Source organism: Trichomycterus rosablanca, chromosome 7 (genome assembly GCF_030014385.1).
Source record: "Trichomycterus rosablanca isolate fTriRos1 chromosome 7, fTriRos1.hap1, whole genome shotgun sequence".
Taxonomy (NCBI): domain Eukaryota; kingdom Metazoa; phylum Chordata; class Actinopteri; order Siluriformes; family Trichomycteridae; genus Trichomycterus; species Trichomycterus rosablanca.
Genome location: NC_085994.1, coordinates 21,089,662 through 21,109,954, shown reverse-complemented (window position 1 = coordinate 21,109,954; position 20,293 = coordinate 21,089,662). Strand labels below are relative to the sequence as shown.

The following is a 20,293-nucleotide window of genomic DNA, read 5'->3' as shown; positions in this document are numbered from 1 at the left end:
ATAACTGTTTGCGTAACATTATCTTGCATGTTATAGTGCCATTTAGCACTGCAGTAACACCATATTTTTTACCATAGCCTAAGAACCGCCTATGTTATGTGTCTCTGACATTTGGTGACAATCAGTAAAATGGTTTCTGAGTTAGAGCAGTATATGTGTGCTTTATGTGTAACTTTCTACCACCCATGTTGTTGATTGCCATCTGGCAACAACACTGTATAGAAATTTCTATATTTTTTTGATAACTGTTAAAGTTCAAGTGCTTGGGGTTATTTTGATACCACATTTGTGTATGTGGGGGAAAATCCAGGGACTAGAGACTGTGTGATTTTGAATAATATGGAAATGAGCTCAAAATCTAAGTTACAGCTTAGGTGGCACAGCGGTAAAAACACACGCTGGAACCAGAGCTTGGATCTTGAATACATCGTATCGAATCTCATCTCTGCTTGCCGGCTAGGCTGAGCGGCCACATGAACAACGATTGGCCTGTTGTTCAGATATGGGTGGGATTAAGCCGGATAGGGACTCTCTCATAACTGTTGCAATTACGACCTCTGCTGGCTGATTGATGGCGCCTGCACAGAGATGAGAAAAGAGTGCTCTCAGGGTGTGTCTCTCCGTACACAACGCTGAGCTGCACTGCACTCGTCAAAGTGTAGGAGATAAGATGAATACGGCATGCTGCCCACGTGTCGGAGGGGGCGTGGGTTAGCTTTGTTCTCCTCAATCAGAGCAGGGATCGGCATTGGTGGAGAGGAAGCATGAGGCAATCGGGCAACTGGATGTGCTAAAAGGGAGAAAAAGGGGAGACTCTGGCTGGGAAAAAATTAAATCAGCAAGTCAAAGGAGTTGTGTGTTATCTTCTGTGTCAAACAAGTTGAAAACCCCTAATGTTGGACACTACCGAGTAGGGTCTGGCCTTGAGATAAAGGCTGTGTCAACAGTCTATTACAGCATTCTGGTTATTGAACTAACTCAACAGAGTACCCATAAATTAACTATAGAAAACAGTGTTGTGCATTCTAATACAAATAGTGATACAAGGCTACACTATTGCTGTACAAGCTTGAAGCCCTGGTAACACAAAACAGAGATTTGTTTTGATATTTACATGCGAGAGGCCTGTTGGTTAACAATCAACTGCACAACTTCTAATGACAGGTTATTGGTTAACCACTTTACATCAATCTAAGCCATTCTTTTATCTTTAGATTTACACATTGGGCACTGCGCCCAATTCATCACTTGGCGAAAAACTGCACTAGCAAAAAGTCCATCAGTTTAAAAACATTTCTCAATGCATGACTGCAAAGAACTTAGGAATTCCAATATCTACAGTCTAGAACATTGTTAAGAGATTCAGAAAATAAGACAATCCAGATAAATTACACAAAAAAAAAAAAACATGAAATATATTGCCTTTGTATTGTTTTTAAAGCACTATATGAAGACTGTAAACAAAATAGTGTAGATCACTAGGCACCACTGGGAGCACACAGCGTTTGTGGCTGTTTACGCAGCTGCCATTTCTATTTGAAAGCTAAGGAAGAGTGGGATTGAGGAAGATTATGTTTAAACCTTAATAGACCAGGTGTTTTAGCCAACAAGCTTGAAGTAAAAGAAGCTGAATGTCTGCACAATGGTGAGAATGTAGTAGGGAAAATTATAGTAAGGTTTAAGAAAAAAAAACAAAAAAACAATACTCATGGGATCTGATAGCACACTTATTTAAATTAGACAAAGTTTTGAATATATTTTATATATTGTAGTTACTATTTGCTTGCTTACACAAAATTTGACGATGTCATGTTTGAAATAATTTAGTAACTTAGTTATGGGTAAGCAAGCAAAAATCCCACTATATTTAAGCATTGTCTAAACTAATTGGCTGTTTAATTGAATAAAATATGAATAAATAAAAAGACATTTAAAATGGTTCTAAAATAAATAATAGCTTTAAATGAACAAACTTATTTAAGCAGTAAAGAATTGTTTACCCAGTAGTGACTAAGGCAAGTTATATCCTGTTATAAATTTCTTCTTTCAACAGTTTGACTGAGCTGACTAAAAATAACAAGAAGATTCTGAGGGCACTGACATTTTAAAATGTTATCAATTTCAAAAATACAACCTGGTACCTATACCAGAGTAAATGTGCCAAGAAGTACTAAGAATTTAGTGTAAATTGTGCACCCCTATATTGATCCCTACAATCCTTTTTAAATTAAAAGTTAATTTAAAATGCTTGCTTGTTAATTTGTACATTTGTTAATTTACCAGGAAATATGATTTGTGAGCATTGCTGCCTTCAGTTTAGACTTTATTCATTTTTCATTTCTTTACCATTTCTTAATTCTTTAATAAGTTTGTTCATATGGGCAGTGGTAGCTCAGCGTTTAAAGTACAGGACTAGTAACTGGAAGGTCACTGGTTCAAGCCCCACATCTGCCAGAATGCCACTGTTAGGCCCTTGAGCAAGGCCCTCAACCATCAATTGCTTGCAATATATACCATCTCAATTGTAAGTAACTTTGGATAAAGGTGTCTGCTAAATGCTGAAAGTGTAAATGTAAATGGTCATGGTCATGGTGGGTCCATAACTACTCGGATTACATTCTAGCCAGGGCAACAATCTAACGTACTGATACACTCACACATGGGGGCAATTTAAAGTAGTCAATCCACCTTCTGCATGACTTTGGGAAGTGAAAGAAAGCTGAAGTATCAGAAAGCAACACACAGACATTGGACCCGTCACAACTATTGATCAGAAACCAATTCAGTCCAATTTTTAACTGTTGCATATATAACTTACGTCTCTTTCCATGTGCGAAACACTGGTAAGTAGGTGGCAACTGATAACTGAGGAACATGAACATAATAATGTGCCTTTAATACTATCAGCTAAAAAGTATTACAGTAATAGAACAAAACTCAGAGATCCTAAAAACTCAGAGATGCTGCTAACAATTCCAACTCCATGTGCAAATATGCAACCAAACAGTGTTAAATTAGAATTAATTACTAAGTCAAAAGTGCTAAGTTTACTCAGCCATATGACCAATGACAAAGACTGTCATATGTTAGAGAAATGTGGTAATTAAAGCAGGCGACTTCTAAAACTGTTGATGCTCTCTATATATTTGGCAGACACATTACAAAGTGCGACAGCAAAAAAAAAAAAAAAAACATTAAACACCAGAGACATGGCAAAAACACAAAAATCACATGCAAAAAAGTGCTATGACCAACAAAACAAATTGATCAAAGGACAACAAATGAAAAAAATGGTTTGTAAACACCAGACCACATGACTATTCAAAAACAGCCCAATGTGACCTCTGCCCTGCTAGCTAAGACAGAAGTAGGCCAAGTTCAGACAACAGGCTCAGAGTCTAGCAGAGAAGGTCTGACATCACTGCTGGACGGGAGCCAACATGACAATGTTCTCACACTCGCTTTGGCAGTAAGCGAAGAAGCACTGAGAGGATGTCAGAAACGGATCTGAACGAAAAACGGGTTTCAGACTCTCTGATTTAGGGAATTACACCTTAGGTAAAATAACTGTCAAGCTCTATTACTGTTGAATCACGTTCAAGTTACTTTGTTTAAATTGATCCAATTCTGAAGACAGACTGTAAAACCGACCCAAAAATAAGCTTCTTTCATAAACCAACTGCTAAATATTTGATCTCTCTGTTTTGTTGCTAAATAACACGAGATACAGCCGTGATTGTGTAAAGTTGCTTTACAACTCGTTGAGTAAAATGCTATATAAATACAACATTTAAATTTATATGCAAGAAAATTTGTATTTAAATTTATATGCAACAAAATTTATATTTGAACTGTCTTGTCAAATACCACCTGTATGAAAGTGAAATAAAAAAGTAACTACTCAATTGGTGGAATTTAACACAAAATTGATTGTTTCTGAGCTTAAGTACTCTTTGGTTGTACATTGATCAGTTATAAAATTAAAACCACCTCCTTGTTTCTACACTCACTGTCCATTTTGTATAATTGTGTTCTACAATTACTGACTAGTCCATCTGTTTCTCTACATACTGTTTTAGCCTGCTTTCACTCTGTTCTTCAATGGTCAGGACCCTCACAGGACCACTATAGAGCAGGTATTATTTAGGTGGTGGGTCATTCTCAACACTGCAGTGACACTGACATGGTGGTGGTGTGTTAGTGTGTGTTGTGCTGATATGAGTGGATCAGACACAGCAGCGCTGCTGGAGTTCTTAAATACCGTGTCCACTCACTGTCCACTCTATTAGACACTCCTACCTAGATGGTCCACTTTGTAGATGTAAAGTCAGAGACGATCGCTCATCTGTTACTGCTGTTTGAGTTGGTAATCTTCTAGACCTTCATCAGTGGTCAGAGGACGCTGCCCACGGGGCGCTGTTGGCTGGATATTTTTGGTTGGTGGACTATTCTCGGTCCAGCAGTGACAGTGATGTGTTTAAAAAAACTCCATCAGTGCTGCTGTGTCTCATCCACTCATACCAGCACAACACACACTAACACACCACCACCATGTCAGTGTCACTGCAGTGCTGAGATTGATCCACCACCCAAATAATACTTACTCTGTAGTGGTCCTGTGGGGGTCCTGACCACTAAAGAACAGCATGAAAGGGGGCTAACAAAGCATGCAGAGAAATAGATGGACTACAGTCAGTAATTGTAGAACTATAAAGTGCTTCTATATGGTAAGTGGAGCTGATAACATGGACAGTGAGTGTAGAAACAAGGAGGTGGTTTTAATGTTATGGCTGATCGGTGTATATAACAATTGCTTGTATCTGTAACAATTATGACTTTTGTGGATTCCCTAATAGAAATAAAAAAATGCCTTTATTTGTCCTATATACATATACATGTGTACATTGCAACAAAACAAATGCTGTACATCAAGGTGTTTTGGCAAACATGGGAGAAGACTTTGTTTATTTGGTTAGCAGTGGGTACCATTTTTGCCCAGTTTTGTTGTACTAGTTAAATCATAATTGCTGACCTTATCCAAGGTGCATGAAGCCTGATGTTTCTTAGATGTTGTTTGTAACTTCCTAAGTCAAAGATGCTCACTTGAAGGAATTTTGGTTAAAGAAATGGCTTGAATTGAAGTTTTTGTCTTTTATTTTCCGAATATTTTTCCTCGCAGCATGTTGAGACCCTTTAGCTTACTTCACATTGCACAAAAGAATTCTTCATAAGTGTCATATTCTTCATAACACTGTCAGTCAGGCAGCTTGACAAAGAGCCAGTGTGTAAAAACTGACCTAATTCTGGATGCAGACTGCAAAATGGAAAATTGAAAAATCTGATTTTATGTCCAGCCCTTTGACAAGTTCCTTTAATAAGGCAAGAGTTGGATGTTTAAGAGTGTTACTGTCTCTGAACAGCACAAGACAGACTCGTGATTCTGTAAAGCTGCATTGTGCTGTATAAATGAAATAAATTCTAATTAAGTTTTGATTGAACTCTCTTGCTTTATAAAAGTCAAAGCTCCCCGGGGACAGCTACAACATACAAACTCTTACATGTTAGATAGTAATGAAAGGAATAAAAACTGACTAATTAGTTAGCATAACATTATGACCGCCTCCTTGTTTCTACAGTCACTGTCCATTTTATCAGCTCCACTTACCACATAGAAGCACTTTGTAGTTCTACAATTACTGACTGTAGTCCATCTGTTTCTCTGCATGCTTTGTTAGCCCCCGTTCATGCTGTTCTTCGATGGTCAGGAATCTCCCAGGACCACTACAGAACAGGTATAATTTAGATGGTGGATCATTATCAGCACTGCAATGACACGGACATGGTGGTGGTGTGTTAGTGTGTGTTGTGCTGGTATGAGTGGATCAGACACAGCAGCGCTGCTGGAGTTTTTAAACACCACACTGTCACTGTTGGACTGAGAATAGTCCACCGACCAAAAATATCCAGCCAACAGCGCCCCGTGGGCAGCGTCCTGTGACCACTGATGAAGGTCTAGAAGATGACCAACTCAAACAGCAGCGATAGATGAACGATCGTCTCTGACTTTACATCTACAAGGTGGACCAACTAGGTAGAAGTGTATAACAGAGTGGACAGTGAGTGGACACAGTATTTAAAAACTCACCACCACCATGTCAGTGTCACTGCAGTGTTGAGAATGACCAACCACCCTAATAAAACCTGCTCTGTGGTGGTCCTGGAAGAATCCTGACTATTGAAGAACAGCATGAAAGGGGGCTAACAAAGCAGAGAAACAGATGGACTTCAGTCAGTAATTGTAGACCTACAAAGTGCTCCTATATGGTAAGTGGAGCTGATAAAATGGACAGTGAGTGTAGAACTAAGGAAGTGGTGTTAATGTTATGGCTGATCAGTGTATATACCAAGTGTGCGAATAATCCAGGAGCTGACTGTATCTGGTTTCATAAGACACTTCTGAGTACAGTACTACTGATAGGTTCCCAGGACACTGTTACATAAACCAGACAGACGTCTTAAGCAAGTGTGTGCTTTACCACGTTACCACTATAAACAACTATATGGTAAAGTGCCTTCATCATTCACTCACCTGTTCTTTTTGTTTCTGGAAAATCCATTAGTGGAAGTACCAGGGCAAGGTGGTGGTGGGCCAGTGGGCGGACGTATGACATCACGCTTTCTGTGCTGTTTTGATTGGCCATCAGGAGAAGACAGCTTTTTCTCTTTGAGCAAATGTGCAGATGGGCTGTCCGCTCCTTTGTACTCAAATGTGCGTTGTGGTTTAGGTGGTGGAGTGACAAGATTTTGAGGGCTTTTTTCAGCCTCCACTGAAATGAGATGCTTGGACATGGATGAGTGATCCTTCTCATTTTTCCAGAGTGTGTCATCACACTCTACTTTCCTCCAAAACCCTCGAGAGGTGTAAAAGTTCCCAGGAGGCAGTGAGTCATCAGGATCTTCAAGATCATAGTCCGAGAAGTGATCACTAAGCTCACAATTATTGCTCTTCTGGTTTCTGGCATCCAATATATTTACAGATGTTGCTTTGGCTGTAGTCAGGACGGGCGACTTAGTCACGGGAGTTGAAGTTACGACTTTGTTCAGGCATGTTCGTTTTTGCTCAGGTTCAGATTTTCGTCCATGATGAGCCTGGTTTTCCCTAAAATCCAAACCAAAACTTTGGACTTTATTAAGGTTAATCTTTGAACACAGTACATCACTTTTATTATTGTCGAGAGCTCCATTTCTCTCATCAGCTGAAAGGGTGCTGGAAACCGAGGAGGAGCGGGCCTTTCCACCATGCCCATCCTCCTGCTGGCTAAGCCCCTCCCATTGTGAGATCTTCTGCTTGATGTTGACACCAGACTCCCGTGCCAGCAACCCACCTGAAGCTGGAGTGTGCCATGCAGGCATCGCTCTTCCTCCTTCTCTGGTCGCTCTTGGTCGAGCTCTCCCTTCTCCTGGTTTGCCATAGTCTACTCCCAGGGCCAGCATGGCGAGCAGGCCTCAGAGAAAGCCAGACTTCACTGTATAGACATCACTGCAGGGAGCCTGTGGGTCTGTCTGCCATCGTTAGCCGGGGTATAACAATCGGGAGAATGGTGGGTCCGCCCCCTCCACCCTCACAGCAGATAGTTTAGGTTCAAGGCTACTCCTTTTTCAGAAGGCACATTCGTGCTTCCGGTTCCCAGTTCCTGTTGCATATTTCCATCCCACTTCCTCCTACAAGCAAGAAAACAAATAAGTGAGTTTAAACTGCCTCAAGTTGCCAGTGCAAAGCAGACACTACATCAACCACTGAATGGATGCACATAGAGAGAGGAAGTTACAAAAAGATGGTCTTTGTCTAGGTCAGCAGTGTGACCAAAAATAAAGCAAAAAGAGACAACAGCAGGAACTAGAGGCATTATGCAGGTCATCTGCGGAGGCCCATCACCCAGAGCAACCATTTCACTACCCCCTTTTACCGTTTCCCCTATTCACCCCGCCCTCTCCAGCTGGGTCTCCCCAAATACCGAAACACGTGATCACAATTGAGAATAATCCAAGCAGACTTAAAGAACGCTTTTGGGCACTTAAGGCAAAAAAAAAAAAATTTCATGCATGTTAGCAGGTTAGTGTCTGCATAACAAGCAGATCACAAGACCACTCAAAATTCCTCAATGAATTCAGTCTTTTGGGCCTTTTTTGAAACTGGAATGGACCTGGCAGCCATAGCATGAGTGCTAGTCCACTGCCAAAGTGTTTTAGACACGCTGCACATTGCACGAGTTGACTGAACGCTCTAATATGAGAAGACATGATAAAATCCTTCAGTACTGAGCATCAGGAGCCTAGTAACGCTACGCTCTACATTCCAGATACATATGGTGCCTTTGTACTTGTTAACCCAAACTGAATGTATGAGCTGGAATTTCAACAAGACCAGAGCCAGAACCCATCCCTCTGGATCACCACATCAACTCAGTGACCCACTTACAAAGCACATGCGAGTGCGAATGGGTGCGTCTGTCGGTCTGACTCTTTCACAGGAAGATTCACCCTGTGTTTCCTGAGATGGAGGAAGCTAGGATCAGCAGAAAGTCCATAATAATAGTTTAGCAGACTTGTCATGTGGGTGCATGCCACACTTTTTTTTTTTTGGAAATATCCAGTCTGGATGTTTTCTAACTCAGCAGACTTATTTTTATAGTTTTTTTGAAATTCAGTCTGCAACCAGTTGGCTGAATGTTTGTCCGAACAATGTAATTTTGCTGGAAACTAAAAGCATCCAGTACAACTAATGTGTAATTCTTTAAAACCTTATTCTTGTGTGCCACCAGACAGTGCTTTTTTTCAGGTCTAGTCAGTGGGGTAGAAGATAACACAAATGACATATTACACTACTACAGCATCTAACAAAGACAAAAGCTTTTAATGTCATGGCACAGGGTGGAAAAAGTTAAAATCAGTTATATTGTAAGGTCAAATAGTGCAGTTAGATATATATACCTATATTGTAATGTATGATAAACACTATATGGACAGAAGTATTGTGGCATTCATTCTAATTAATAAATTTAGTTGTTTTTGTTACGACAATTGCTAAGAGGTGTAATGTTTGTATGTTTATTATTTATTTATTTTATTTTATTTAACCAGGAAATTAATCTCACTGAGATTTACAATCTCATTTGCAGGAGAGTCCTGGCCAAGATAAGCAGCAACATAGTACATAGTTACACTTACACAAACAACATACGACAAACATGAATACATAATATAGACAATACAATGCTCATTTAAAACAATTACAAACCGTTTTACCTATGTCCATATTCAACAACATGTTTTTAAAATAACTTAAATTCACCAAATCCTGCAATTTTAAAACGTTCTGCAGTGTATTCCAGTCTGATGGTGCAGCATGATTAAAAGCCTGTTTCCCTAATTTCGTACGTGCCAAGGGGACCTTAAGAAGATACAAGGTGCAAGAGCGCAGACAATAATTTCCAGGTTCTTTACGATTTATAAAATTGCATAAATATGAAGGTAATAAACCTAAAATAGACTTATAAATTAAAATGTACCAATGAGTTAATCTTCGTGTGGTTAATGAGGATAGAGCTGCTTTTTCATAAAGAACACAATGATGCGTAGAAAACGAACACTTTGTAATGAATCGCAGTGCACTATGATAAACAGTGTCAAGTGAACGTAGATAAGATATGGGTGCATACATATAAATAACATCTCCATAATCAATTTCTGGTAAAAAAGTGGCACAGACAAGCTTTTTCTTTGCTTGAAAGGATAAACATGATTTATTTCTAAAATAAAAGCCTAATTTAACCTTTAATTTCTTTGTGAGCTGAGTAATATGAGCCTTAAAAGTCAAAGAACTGTCTAACACTAAACCCAAATATTTATATGTGGATACAGTTTCAACCACACTCCCCGACAAGGATTATTAGGATTTTAACATCATGTTTTACACACTTTGGTTACATTCATGACAGAAACAGTAGTTACTCATTACACAAGATTCATCAGTGCACAAGTTTAATGTCAAACACAGTCATGGACTATTTTGTATCTCTAATTCACCTCTTTTGACTGTGGGAGGAAACCCGAGCTCCTGGAGGAAACCAATGCACACACGGGGAGAACATGCAAACTCCACACAGAAAGGACCCGGACCGTTCCACCAGGACCGTCTTGCTGTGAGGTGACAGTGCTACCCACTGTGCCGCCCTATGTCCAAAGTACTATAAGAGCAACAGTACTTTAACCAAAAATAACAAGCAGTTAATTAAATGTTTTAGAAGACTTATGTTGCTTTTCTGATTAAATAAATATAGCTATTGTGAGTGAAAATACGGTTTTTAGCTCATTTAAGCATTGTCAAACAAATGTGCAAAGCAACCAACGGTGGTAAAAGAGTCAGGATTCATCTGTTTAGTCAGAAGTAGCCTGATGGTTCAAACGGAAAACATCTGCTGGCATTCACACCAGACGAGTATGCATCGACGAACGCACAAGCTCCAAAGCGGCAGTGAGGTGGCCAAGTGTTTGACTCCCAGTAGTGAGCTGAGACAGTCTGAAAGAGCATAATTACCTACACACGCATTCATAAGAATGCTTCTCTAGAAGCATACTTACCTGCTCTGTGGAATTTATACGAGATGCAGTACTATAAATGCAGTAAATGTGTTTAGTGCACTTTTCAAAATCTCTTAAAGCAGTGGCTGGTGATTTCAAAATCTGATGTAGTAAATGTCACTAACTTTAGAGAAAAGTCTTTTAAATTCATAGTTTTCCACTGCATCACTGTAATATACAGGAGTGGGATTGAAGGTTAAGAAATAAAGGTGACCAAATTAGGTAAAAAGGAAAGCCTGCTCCATATCTTCTCATCTGCAGAAGATGGATGAAGCAGAGAAATTGTTAACATCAAACGGCAGCCTTAGACTTGAGATAAACCATTCACTTTGTTGTCTGAGCCACCAGCTTACCCACAACACAACTGGAGCTCAGAATTACTGCTTGTGCTTTCAGTCTCCACATATAGGCGCAAATCTAACTGCGCCATGCAGGCATAAATGAGACAGTGGTATTACAGCAGCCCTTCATTATGCCAGATTTAGGTTACTTTAGGTTGCTTTACATGAGAGAACTTGCCGCAGATTGTTTGGGTGGATAGATTATATTTAATCCTAAAATGTAAACTATTTTAGCATTATATTTGTGAGATTTTTCTGGATTTCCCCTTTATCTCCCAATCTAATCATTTCCAATTACAGACTGTACATTCACTGCTGCTTGCATAACTCCGATCTGATCAAGGAGAGCCGGATCACCACATGTCTCCTTTGGCACCCAAGTTCATATCTCAACGGTGCTACTGGCCTGTCTGGCTGCTCTGTAAACACAATTTGCACAATCTTGAGAAAAAAGATCAGATGGGGTTTGTGTCATGGCCACTGAAAAAAAAATGCAGCATTTGCTGTCTGGTCAAGGTGCAAACATATGTAGTAGTGGATATACATAGGGCATGACATGACTAAGTAAGCTGACTGGCTCTTTGTAAGAATACATTGCTGGCTGTGGTAAATAAGCAGTCAGCGACTGCACATGTTTGAGGGAGCGGGTGCAAGTCTGCATCTCACCTTGTCTAAGTGCAGGCAGTAGATGAGTTGTAAGTGGCAAAAGTTGGTGTTGCTACATCTGGCATGAAATTGACAGGATTTTACTATTAGAACATCATTTCAACCTTCAAAAACGCCGATTCTAGTGTTAGGTTTGGGGGTGTTTTACTGCTTCAGGGACCGAGCAACTTGTGAAAATTGGCAAGCATAAATTCTGCTTGCTAACAGAAATTCTTAAAGAATAATTTATGGTCATCATCCATAAGCTGAAGCTCAAGTGCAATTAAGTTACACGAAAGAACGACAATATGAATCAAAGATCAAGCCCACTTGTATATGGCTTAAATATAACAAGGGTGGCACGGTGGCTCAGTGGGTAACACTGTCGCCTCACAGCAAGAAGGTCCTGGGTTTGATTCCCAGGTGGGGTCCTTTCTGTGTGGAGTTTGCATGTTCTTCCCGTGTCTGTGTGGGTTTCCTCTTGGAGCTCCGGTTTCCTCCCACAGTCCAAAAACATGCAAGTGAGGTGAATTGGAGATACAAAATTGTCCATGACTGTGTTTGACATTAAAAATGTACAACCAGTTATTAAGTTGGGGACAGTAATTAGTTTTATATTGCATGACATAGCCAAGGTGTTGCATAATGCTTTTCCTCCAATAAATAAAAGCATCGTTTGAAATATGTTTTGTGGTTCCTTACATCTGTGGTCCTTATTTTACATTGAATTTTCTATAACAAGGCCCTACCTAATGCTTGAGCCGTTTCCCATGTAATATACAATTTGCTGTGATTCAAAATTTAGGGTTTGTGTTTAGCGATTTAACATTGTTTATTCGTGTACCATTTAATTTGCACTGTGAGATGGTCCTAGCAATCCTACAGCAATTGATTTAGTAATCGGTTAGTCAAAATGTCAGAGATTTCAAAGTTTAACGCAGCAAAAAACACTACTCAGGTTATTGACTCTGGAAAACTCCCAACCAATTCTGTGGACACAGAGGGGGGTGAGTCAAAACACGGATGAGAATTTTCTTCTTTGAGACTGCGCTGGATGTTCTAGGTTTACGTTCAACTGTTTCATGTACATTTACATTTTCAGCATTTAACAGACGCTTTCATCCAAAGCGACTTACAGTACTGTGACAGTATATTGTCTAAGCCAGTGGTTCTCAAACTGTGGTACGCGTACCACTGGTGGTACGTGAAGCAGCACGAGGTGGTACGCCAGATAATCTCGGAAAAGTAATTACATGCACCGAAAAAATAAATAATTTAATAATTATAAATAAAAAAATATGAAACAAAATGTGTAAATTACTAATAAAATCTGTTTCAAAGTTCTTATAATTCTGTTTTAATAAAATCAGTTTAATTAAAACGAATGTGTTTTTTAAAATATTCGGGGCTACGCAGCAGCCACCGTACTTCATTACGTCTATACTTCAAGTTCGCGGTTTCCATCTCGAAATTTCCGAAACGCTTTTGTCAGAGCAGATCTGCGTTTGAATCTCACTGATCTCGTTCCTGACATCACCAGGCTGCTCCGCTAAACAGGCGCACTCACTGAAATGGTCAGTGGTAACTGCAGATATACTAGTGATGAGTCGTTTGTGAACGGTCCGATTCCGGTTCTTATCGACTGTAATCCACCCATTCAGCTTCGCATCAGTTGAGGGAATTAATTATAACTGGTAATAAGAGCTGCACTTTCAGTATCACGGAAAGCGAGCGAGACACACACACACACACACACACACACACATTCACATACACTAACACCACACACATAAACACACACTCGCACGCATGCATACTCACACACACACACACGCAGAAAGCTAGAGCTAGTAGTATAATGACAAATAATTGAGAAATAAACTATAAACTTGTTTAATTGTGTTAAATCTGGTTATTTCATTGTGCTTATGTTTTAAAGCAGAAACAAACAGTCGCATCTCTGTACAAAAGAGGATTTTTCTGAAACTTAATGAAATGCAACCACAGTATGTCTCTTCCCTGTGGTTTTTTTTCCTTTTGAAATAAATCTTTTTTTCTCATTTAAGTGTTGTTTGAATTAGGAATACATTTAAGGCAAGGTAGCAACATTTTATATTAATATCGGGGGTGTCTTATAGTTTACCCCCAGTAGCGCCTCCCGAAGAACGAAGAGCCATTTTTTTAACGGCTCTTTAAAAGGAACCGAGCCGAAAAGATCCGACTCCCTTCAAGAAGCCATAATTCCCATTACTAATATACTGTATATACACACACACACACACACACCTAATTAATGTGTGCCATATGTGGTTCTGTGATGAGAAACATAGGTGGTACTTGGAACTTTTGGTTTGATAATGGGTGGTACTTGGTCTAAAAAGTTTGAGAACCACTGGTCTAAGCAATTCAGGGTTAAGGGCCTTGCTCAGGGGCCCAACAGTGGCAACCTGGCAGTGGTGGGGCTTGATTACTAGTCCGGTACCTTAACCACTAGGCCACAACTGTCCCTGTTTCAGTAGGCTGTGCGGTGTATTGTAGCTTCCATTTATTTTGTCATTCAATTTACAAGTGTGATTTAATGACTGTCGAGAAATGTGGCACTTTTCTGTAAAAATCTGTGATTTTTTAAAAATGAGGTCCATGAAATTAAGCACATTTCCTGTGACTATAGTAGGACCCTATCTATAAGGATATGAAACCATTTATCCTAAGAAACATGCCAAAATAAACAGGGGGTGAATTCTTCCTCACTACACTATACATCAGAGGATCCAACCCCCATGCTACCCTGGCCCCACTAGAAGTCTATGACACATGGCAGGTGCAGCTCACACTTATCGGCTTCACGCCTATTATTTTTATTTGTTAATGCATTTGAGTTGTCCAAGAGACTGGCTTTTGTTTACCACTTTGGTCTGTTGTAGCCCAGCTGACAAAATATGGTCTACATGGTGGACATGTGACATTTCAGGAAAAACACAAGTCAGTATTTTAAAATTAAAATACCTATATATAAATCACAGATGTGCTTTATTTATCAGCATTTACTTAGGTGTTATGTTGTGTTTTGAGAAATGACATTCACATTTGCAAATAACTTCACATATACATCATAATCAAAGTGGGGATGGAAATGTTCTAGTATTGACATGACAAAAAGGTACTAGGGTCACACTAGAACGTGTCAAGTCTCTACAATACAAAGTTATGAGACCATTTAAATGTTATTTTTCTCTAGCTGGTATGGCTGACATTTGCATCTAATTGCTGAAAAACACGATTTGCATGATCACGCTTAGTGCAATACTGTTTATTAATTGCATTACACCCGAGTACCGGGACTGAGGGGACGTATAAATTTAACAAACAATGATGATTACAGAGCCATTTCTTTCCATTGTTGGTACAACAATACTATCAAAGGTCTGAGGATCACCTGATACTGATCCAATAACAATAATAACAACATTCCCTTTACTGTACTGGGATAAAAATCATTGACGTGATGACAGTATGCTTTAGGATAGTTTGTCCTTTTGGATTGGGACATGATAATTTTTTTTGAGAATTGTACATATGACGCAGCTGCTTTAACAACTTCATAACACACTTAACAATAAGTCAAAATGAAAACCATCCAACATCAATTTCTTAAGCTCATTATTCTTATTTGTTTGTTTGTTTGTTTATTAGGATTTTAACATCATGTTTTACACTTTGGTTACATTCATGACACAAACAGAATTTCCTTATTACAGAAGGTTTATCAGTTCACACAAGGTTATATTGAACACAGTCATGGACAATTTTGTGTCTCCAATTCACCTCACTTGCATGTCTTTGGACTGTGGGAGGAAACCGGAGCACCCGGAGTAAACCGCAGACACAGGGAGAACATGCAAACTCCACATGAAAGGACCCGGACCGCCTCATCTGGGGATCGAACCCAGGACCTTCTTGCTGTGAGGCGACAGTGCTACCCACTTATTTTTATTTGAGGCCAACTTACTTTTTGCATGTTTTAAGGTAAGACAAGTAGGTGAAATAAATCAACAAAGGCAAAGAAAATGTGTCATATAAAATAGTATCTCAGTGCTTAATGAGGTACTGGCCTGATAATCAGTACACTGCTGGTTCAAGTCCCATCATCTCCAAGTTGCCACTGTTGGGCCCCATTAGCAAGCAAGGTCTTTAACTCTCTATTACTTGCATTGTATTCAGTAACAATTGTAGATACTGTGCATACACAGTAATAGTACATAACAACATAATGCTATACAGTGGACCCTTGAGTTACGATTGGTTTACCATACGAACATTTCGGGTTACGAGCGATCTTTTTCAACTTAACGTACAAACAAATTTCGGATTACGAACCGAAATTCGCGAAACACGTGACGTCACGAACAAGTCCGACCGTCTCTCTCTCTCCACATATATATATATATATATATATATATATATATATACAGGGGTTGGACAATGAAACTGAAACACCTGGTTTTAGACCACAATATATCCATGGGAGATGTTCAACTTTACTTTCATGTTCATCAAACCAATCTTTCACCAGTCTTGCTGTGTGTATTGGTGCATTGTCATCCTGATACACGGCACCGCCTTCAGGATAAAATGTTTGAACCATTGGATGCACATGGTCCTCCAGAATGGTTCGGTAGTCCTTGGCAGTGACGCGCCCATCTAGCACAAGTATTGGGCCAAGGGAATGCCATGATATGGCAGCCCAAACCATCACTGATCCACCCCCATGCTTCACTCTGGGCATGCAACAGTCTGGGTGGTACGCTTCTTTGGGGCTTCTCCACACCGTAACTCTCCCGGATGTGGGGAAAACAGTAAAGGTGGACTCATCAGAGAACAATACATGTTTCACATTGTCCACAGCCCAAGATTTGCGCTCCTTGCACCATTGAAACCGACGTTTGGCATTGGCACGAGTGACCAAAGCTTTGGCTATAGCAGCCCGGCCGTGTATATTGACCCTGTGGAGCTCCCGACGGACAGTTCTGGTGGAAACAGGAGAGTTGAGGTGCACATTTAATTCTGCCGTGATTTGGGCAGCCGTGGTTTTATGTTTTTTGGATACAATCCGGGTTAGCACCCGAACATCCCTTTCAGACAGCTTCCTCTTGCATCCACAGTTAATCCTGTTGGATGTGGTTTGTCCTTCTTGGTGGTATGCTGACATTACCCTGGATACCGTGGCTCTTGATACATCACAAAGACTTGCTGTCTTGGTCACAGATGCGCCAGCAAGACGTGCACCAACAATTTGTCCTCTTTTGAACTCTGGTATGTCACCCATAATGTTGTGTGCATTGCAATATTTTGAGCAAAACTGTGCTCTTACCCTGCTAATTGAACCCTCACACTCTGCTCTTACTGGTGCAATGTGCAATTAATGAAGATTGGCCACCAGACTGGTCCAATTTAGCCATGAAACCTCCCACACTAAAATGACAGGTGTTTCAGTTTCATTGTCCAACCCCTGTATATATATATATATATATATATATATATATATATATATATATATATATATATATATATACACATATACAGTGAGTGAACATTCGGACAGTGGACGGTGTTTGTAAAATTCTATATTATAATGGCCCCAAAGAATGTGCAGAAAAAGCGTAGTGGTGAGATAATGAACAAATCTATTACTGTTTGTTGTTGTATAATTACTCCTGCCAGTAGCTGTCACTGTGTATAAGACAGAGGGGACAGTGAGTGAGAGAGAAGAAGGAATTCGGCTCAGTAAAGTATTCTTTCTGTCGTGCAATTACACCTACAAAATACAATACTATTGAAATAAAGAAGGAAATAATAAGAGAAATGTGAGAGTTGCTGTTTCTGGTAGATAAACTTTACATAAAAAGAAGGAAATTTATTATGATGTATGGTACAGCACACGCACTGTACTGAAATGTGGTGTGTGTTTTATGTACAGTACTACTGTATATTGTTGTTTATTACAGTAATGTCTATTCTATAATTTAAGATTTAAGGGAAAAAAGACCATTTAAGACATTAGAGAGGTCAGGTAAGGTGGGTGGTTTGGGAGGTCTGGCACAGATTAATTCTATTTACATGATTTCTTATGGGGAAAATAGGTTTAACTAACGAACATTTTGACTTAAAAACAGCCCTTTGGAACCAATTAAATTCGTAAGTCAAGGGTCCACTGTATTCAGTAACAATTGCAGATACTGTGCATACACAGTAGTAGTGCATAATAACATAATGCTATAGTTATGCAAATAAGAGTTAAATTAAACAGTGGCTAGTTCTTAAAAGCTTTTTGCTGTATAAATAATCACATGAAACCCACTGATAACACATTTAATCATGTGTGATCATGTGTGCTTTTATACATTAGGTATGTCCAAAGTCCCTCACTGAGCCAAATGCAGGTTTAAGCCCATATTATGCTTCTGTACACAAACATACCAAGATGATCATCTTATTCACTGTGACATGTTTGTAAACAAACTTCTTACAAACCTCCACATGTTCACCCTGAACTCTGTGATATCTTACTATCCACAAAATCAGTTCTTAAACTATTTATGTTCTTAAATGTTTAGCATACATGTTAAAAAAGCAAATTTACTTCAGCGTATATCGATTAAAAATGTAAAAAAAAGTAAAACTAAAGAAAACTCACCTCACTCCAGGTCAGCCTTAAACAGTGACACAATGCTTACTGATGTAACCAGTGTCGCCTCACATTTACATTGAGTTTTACTCCTGGAAATGAATGCACTTGGCTGACTTGTCCGTGTGACCAGCCGTTGTTGAGATAATGTAAAAATAAAATAAAAATAGATAAAATAAGACCAAGTTTTGTTTATGAATTATTAAGTAATAAAAGATGACATTTCTTCAGAAATTCGCAGACTTGACTTGGAAGCTAACACGCTAATTAGCCTGTTAGCTCACTCCTATTCATTCTCCAGTTTCAGCTTCCCGAGTCCACTTCAGCAACAAAAGCGAGTCATGCACAAACACGAACTTTATTGAGGTTTAATTTAGTGTCCGGCGTAGTGTACATTTCTACGCAACTTAAAAATAATAATAATAAAATAAAATAAGTTAAAGTGAACTGAAAGTGTAGCCAGTAATCCTGTGTTTGCCTCAGCGTTCTGCTGTCACTCAGCCATCTGAACAAACTTTCTCCAAGCGACCGAGCAGATGGGCTGTACCAATATCCACAACACTCCAGTCCTCCATACCAACCTTCTCTCTCCATACCATCTCAATAAAACATTTAGATCATTTGATAAAATTCAGTTAACCATTAGTATGGGGTCATAAATAACCAAACCAAACTCAATAAAGTCGTTTAAAGGGAAACAGTCATAATTAAACACCTTGTAAAGTGAGTACAATCTGTGTAATACGACGGTGTATTGGGGCCACTTTAAAGAAAAAAAATTTCGATTTCGAAAATAAAGTCGAAATAATTATGAGAATTAAGTCGTATAAGTTTCAATTTCAAGATTAAAGTTGAAATGATTACGAGATTAAAGTCGAAATAATTATGAGAATAAAGTCGAAATAATTACGAGATTAAAGTCGAAATAATTACAAGATTAAAGTCGACTTTAAATTTCTTATAATCACTTCAACTTTAATCTTGAAATAATTTCGACTTTATTCTCATAATATTTCAACTTTATTCATATAATCATTTCGACTTTAATCTTAAAATAATTTCGACTTTATTCTCATAATATTTTGACTTTATTCTCATAACATTTTGACTTTAATCTCAAAATCGAAACTTATACGACTTTATTCTCGAAATTAAATCTTAAAAATATTTTGTACAGTGGTCCTAATACTAATACGCCGTAGTAGTTTAATGCCTGAGCCTTAAAATAAAAAAAAAATACTGTATTCCTCAAAATAGTTACGACAAAAGAAAAAAAAACTGATATTATTGTGTCTGTATGGACAAGTAGTGGAAGACCTTAACTGGAATACCAAGACTGGCTTTTTTCAAATAAAAGATGCACCTCCTTGTTTATGTTACCACATTGATTCTTGGAAGTTGAGTTTTCTTCATGCATGATAGACACAGAGACATCAGCATGTAGTCTGTTATTAAAAATTAGCTTTTTTATGCATTTTCTCCCCCTTTTTCTCCCTTTTAGCGGGAAAAGACATAACTACATATAAATGTGATTCTAAAATCTACTAAGAATCATAGGCTGTTTGGCTCCTGGTAAGTTTGTTTGTGATCAGTTGTAAAAAAGAGAGGCGCTCAGGTGGCACAGCTGTAAAACACGCTAGCACACCAGAGCTGACATTTCAAACAAGAGTCAACCTAGAAGCTTATACAGGCAATTGGCTCATGCTAAGGGTGGGATTGCTATAGGAGATTCCTCATAAATGCTGCAATTACCTCCTCTGCTGGTTGATCAGTACATGGATATCAGTGTGTAAATCTCTGTATGCAGTATGGATCCCCATATGAAACTGTGTTGTATGGGTGAAAAGAAGTGGCTCTGTGCACGTATGGAGCAGCAGTAGATGCCAAAATGCGAATCAGGTTATTGCATATGACAAGTTTTTGTCTATAGATTACAGAGTGTATTTTGGCTGGTTTGTACTGATTTTTGTACAGATTAGCA

General features: G+C 38.9%; 1 protein-coding gene across 2 annotated transcripts in view; it reads right to left on the bottom strand.

Annotated features, from left to right (window-relative positions):
* Positions 1–18,531, bottom strand: part of dennd2c (DENN/MADD domain containing 2C) — a 47,249-nt gene extending 28,718 nt beyond the window's left edge. For both annotated transcript variants that reach the window (XM_062999123.1, XM_062999124.1), the window contains exons 1-2: positions 18,322–18,531; positions 6,590–7,722 (exon numbers count right to left, since the gene is read on the bottom strand). In XM_062999123.1, coding sequence (XP_062855193.1) covers positions 6,590–7,494 — 905 coding nt within the window. In that variant the 5' untranslated portion in view covers positions 7,495–7,722; positions 18,322–18,531. The remainder of the gene's footprint in view (positions 1–6,589; positions 7,723–18,321) is intronic.
* Between the last annotated feature and the right edge of the window lie 1,762 nt (positions 18,532–20,293).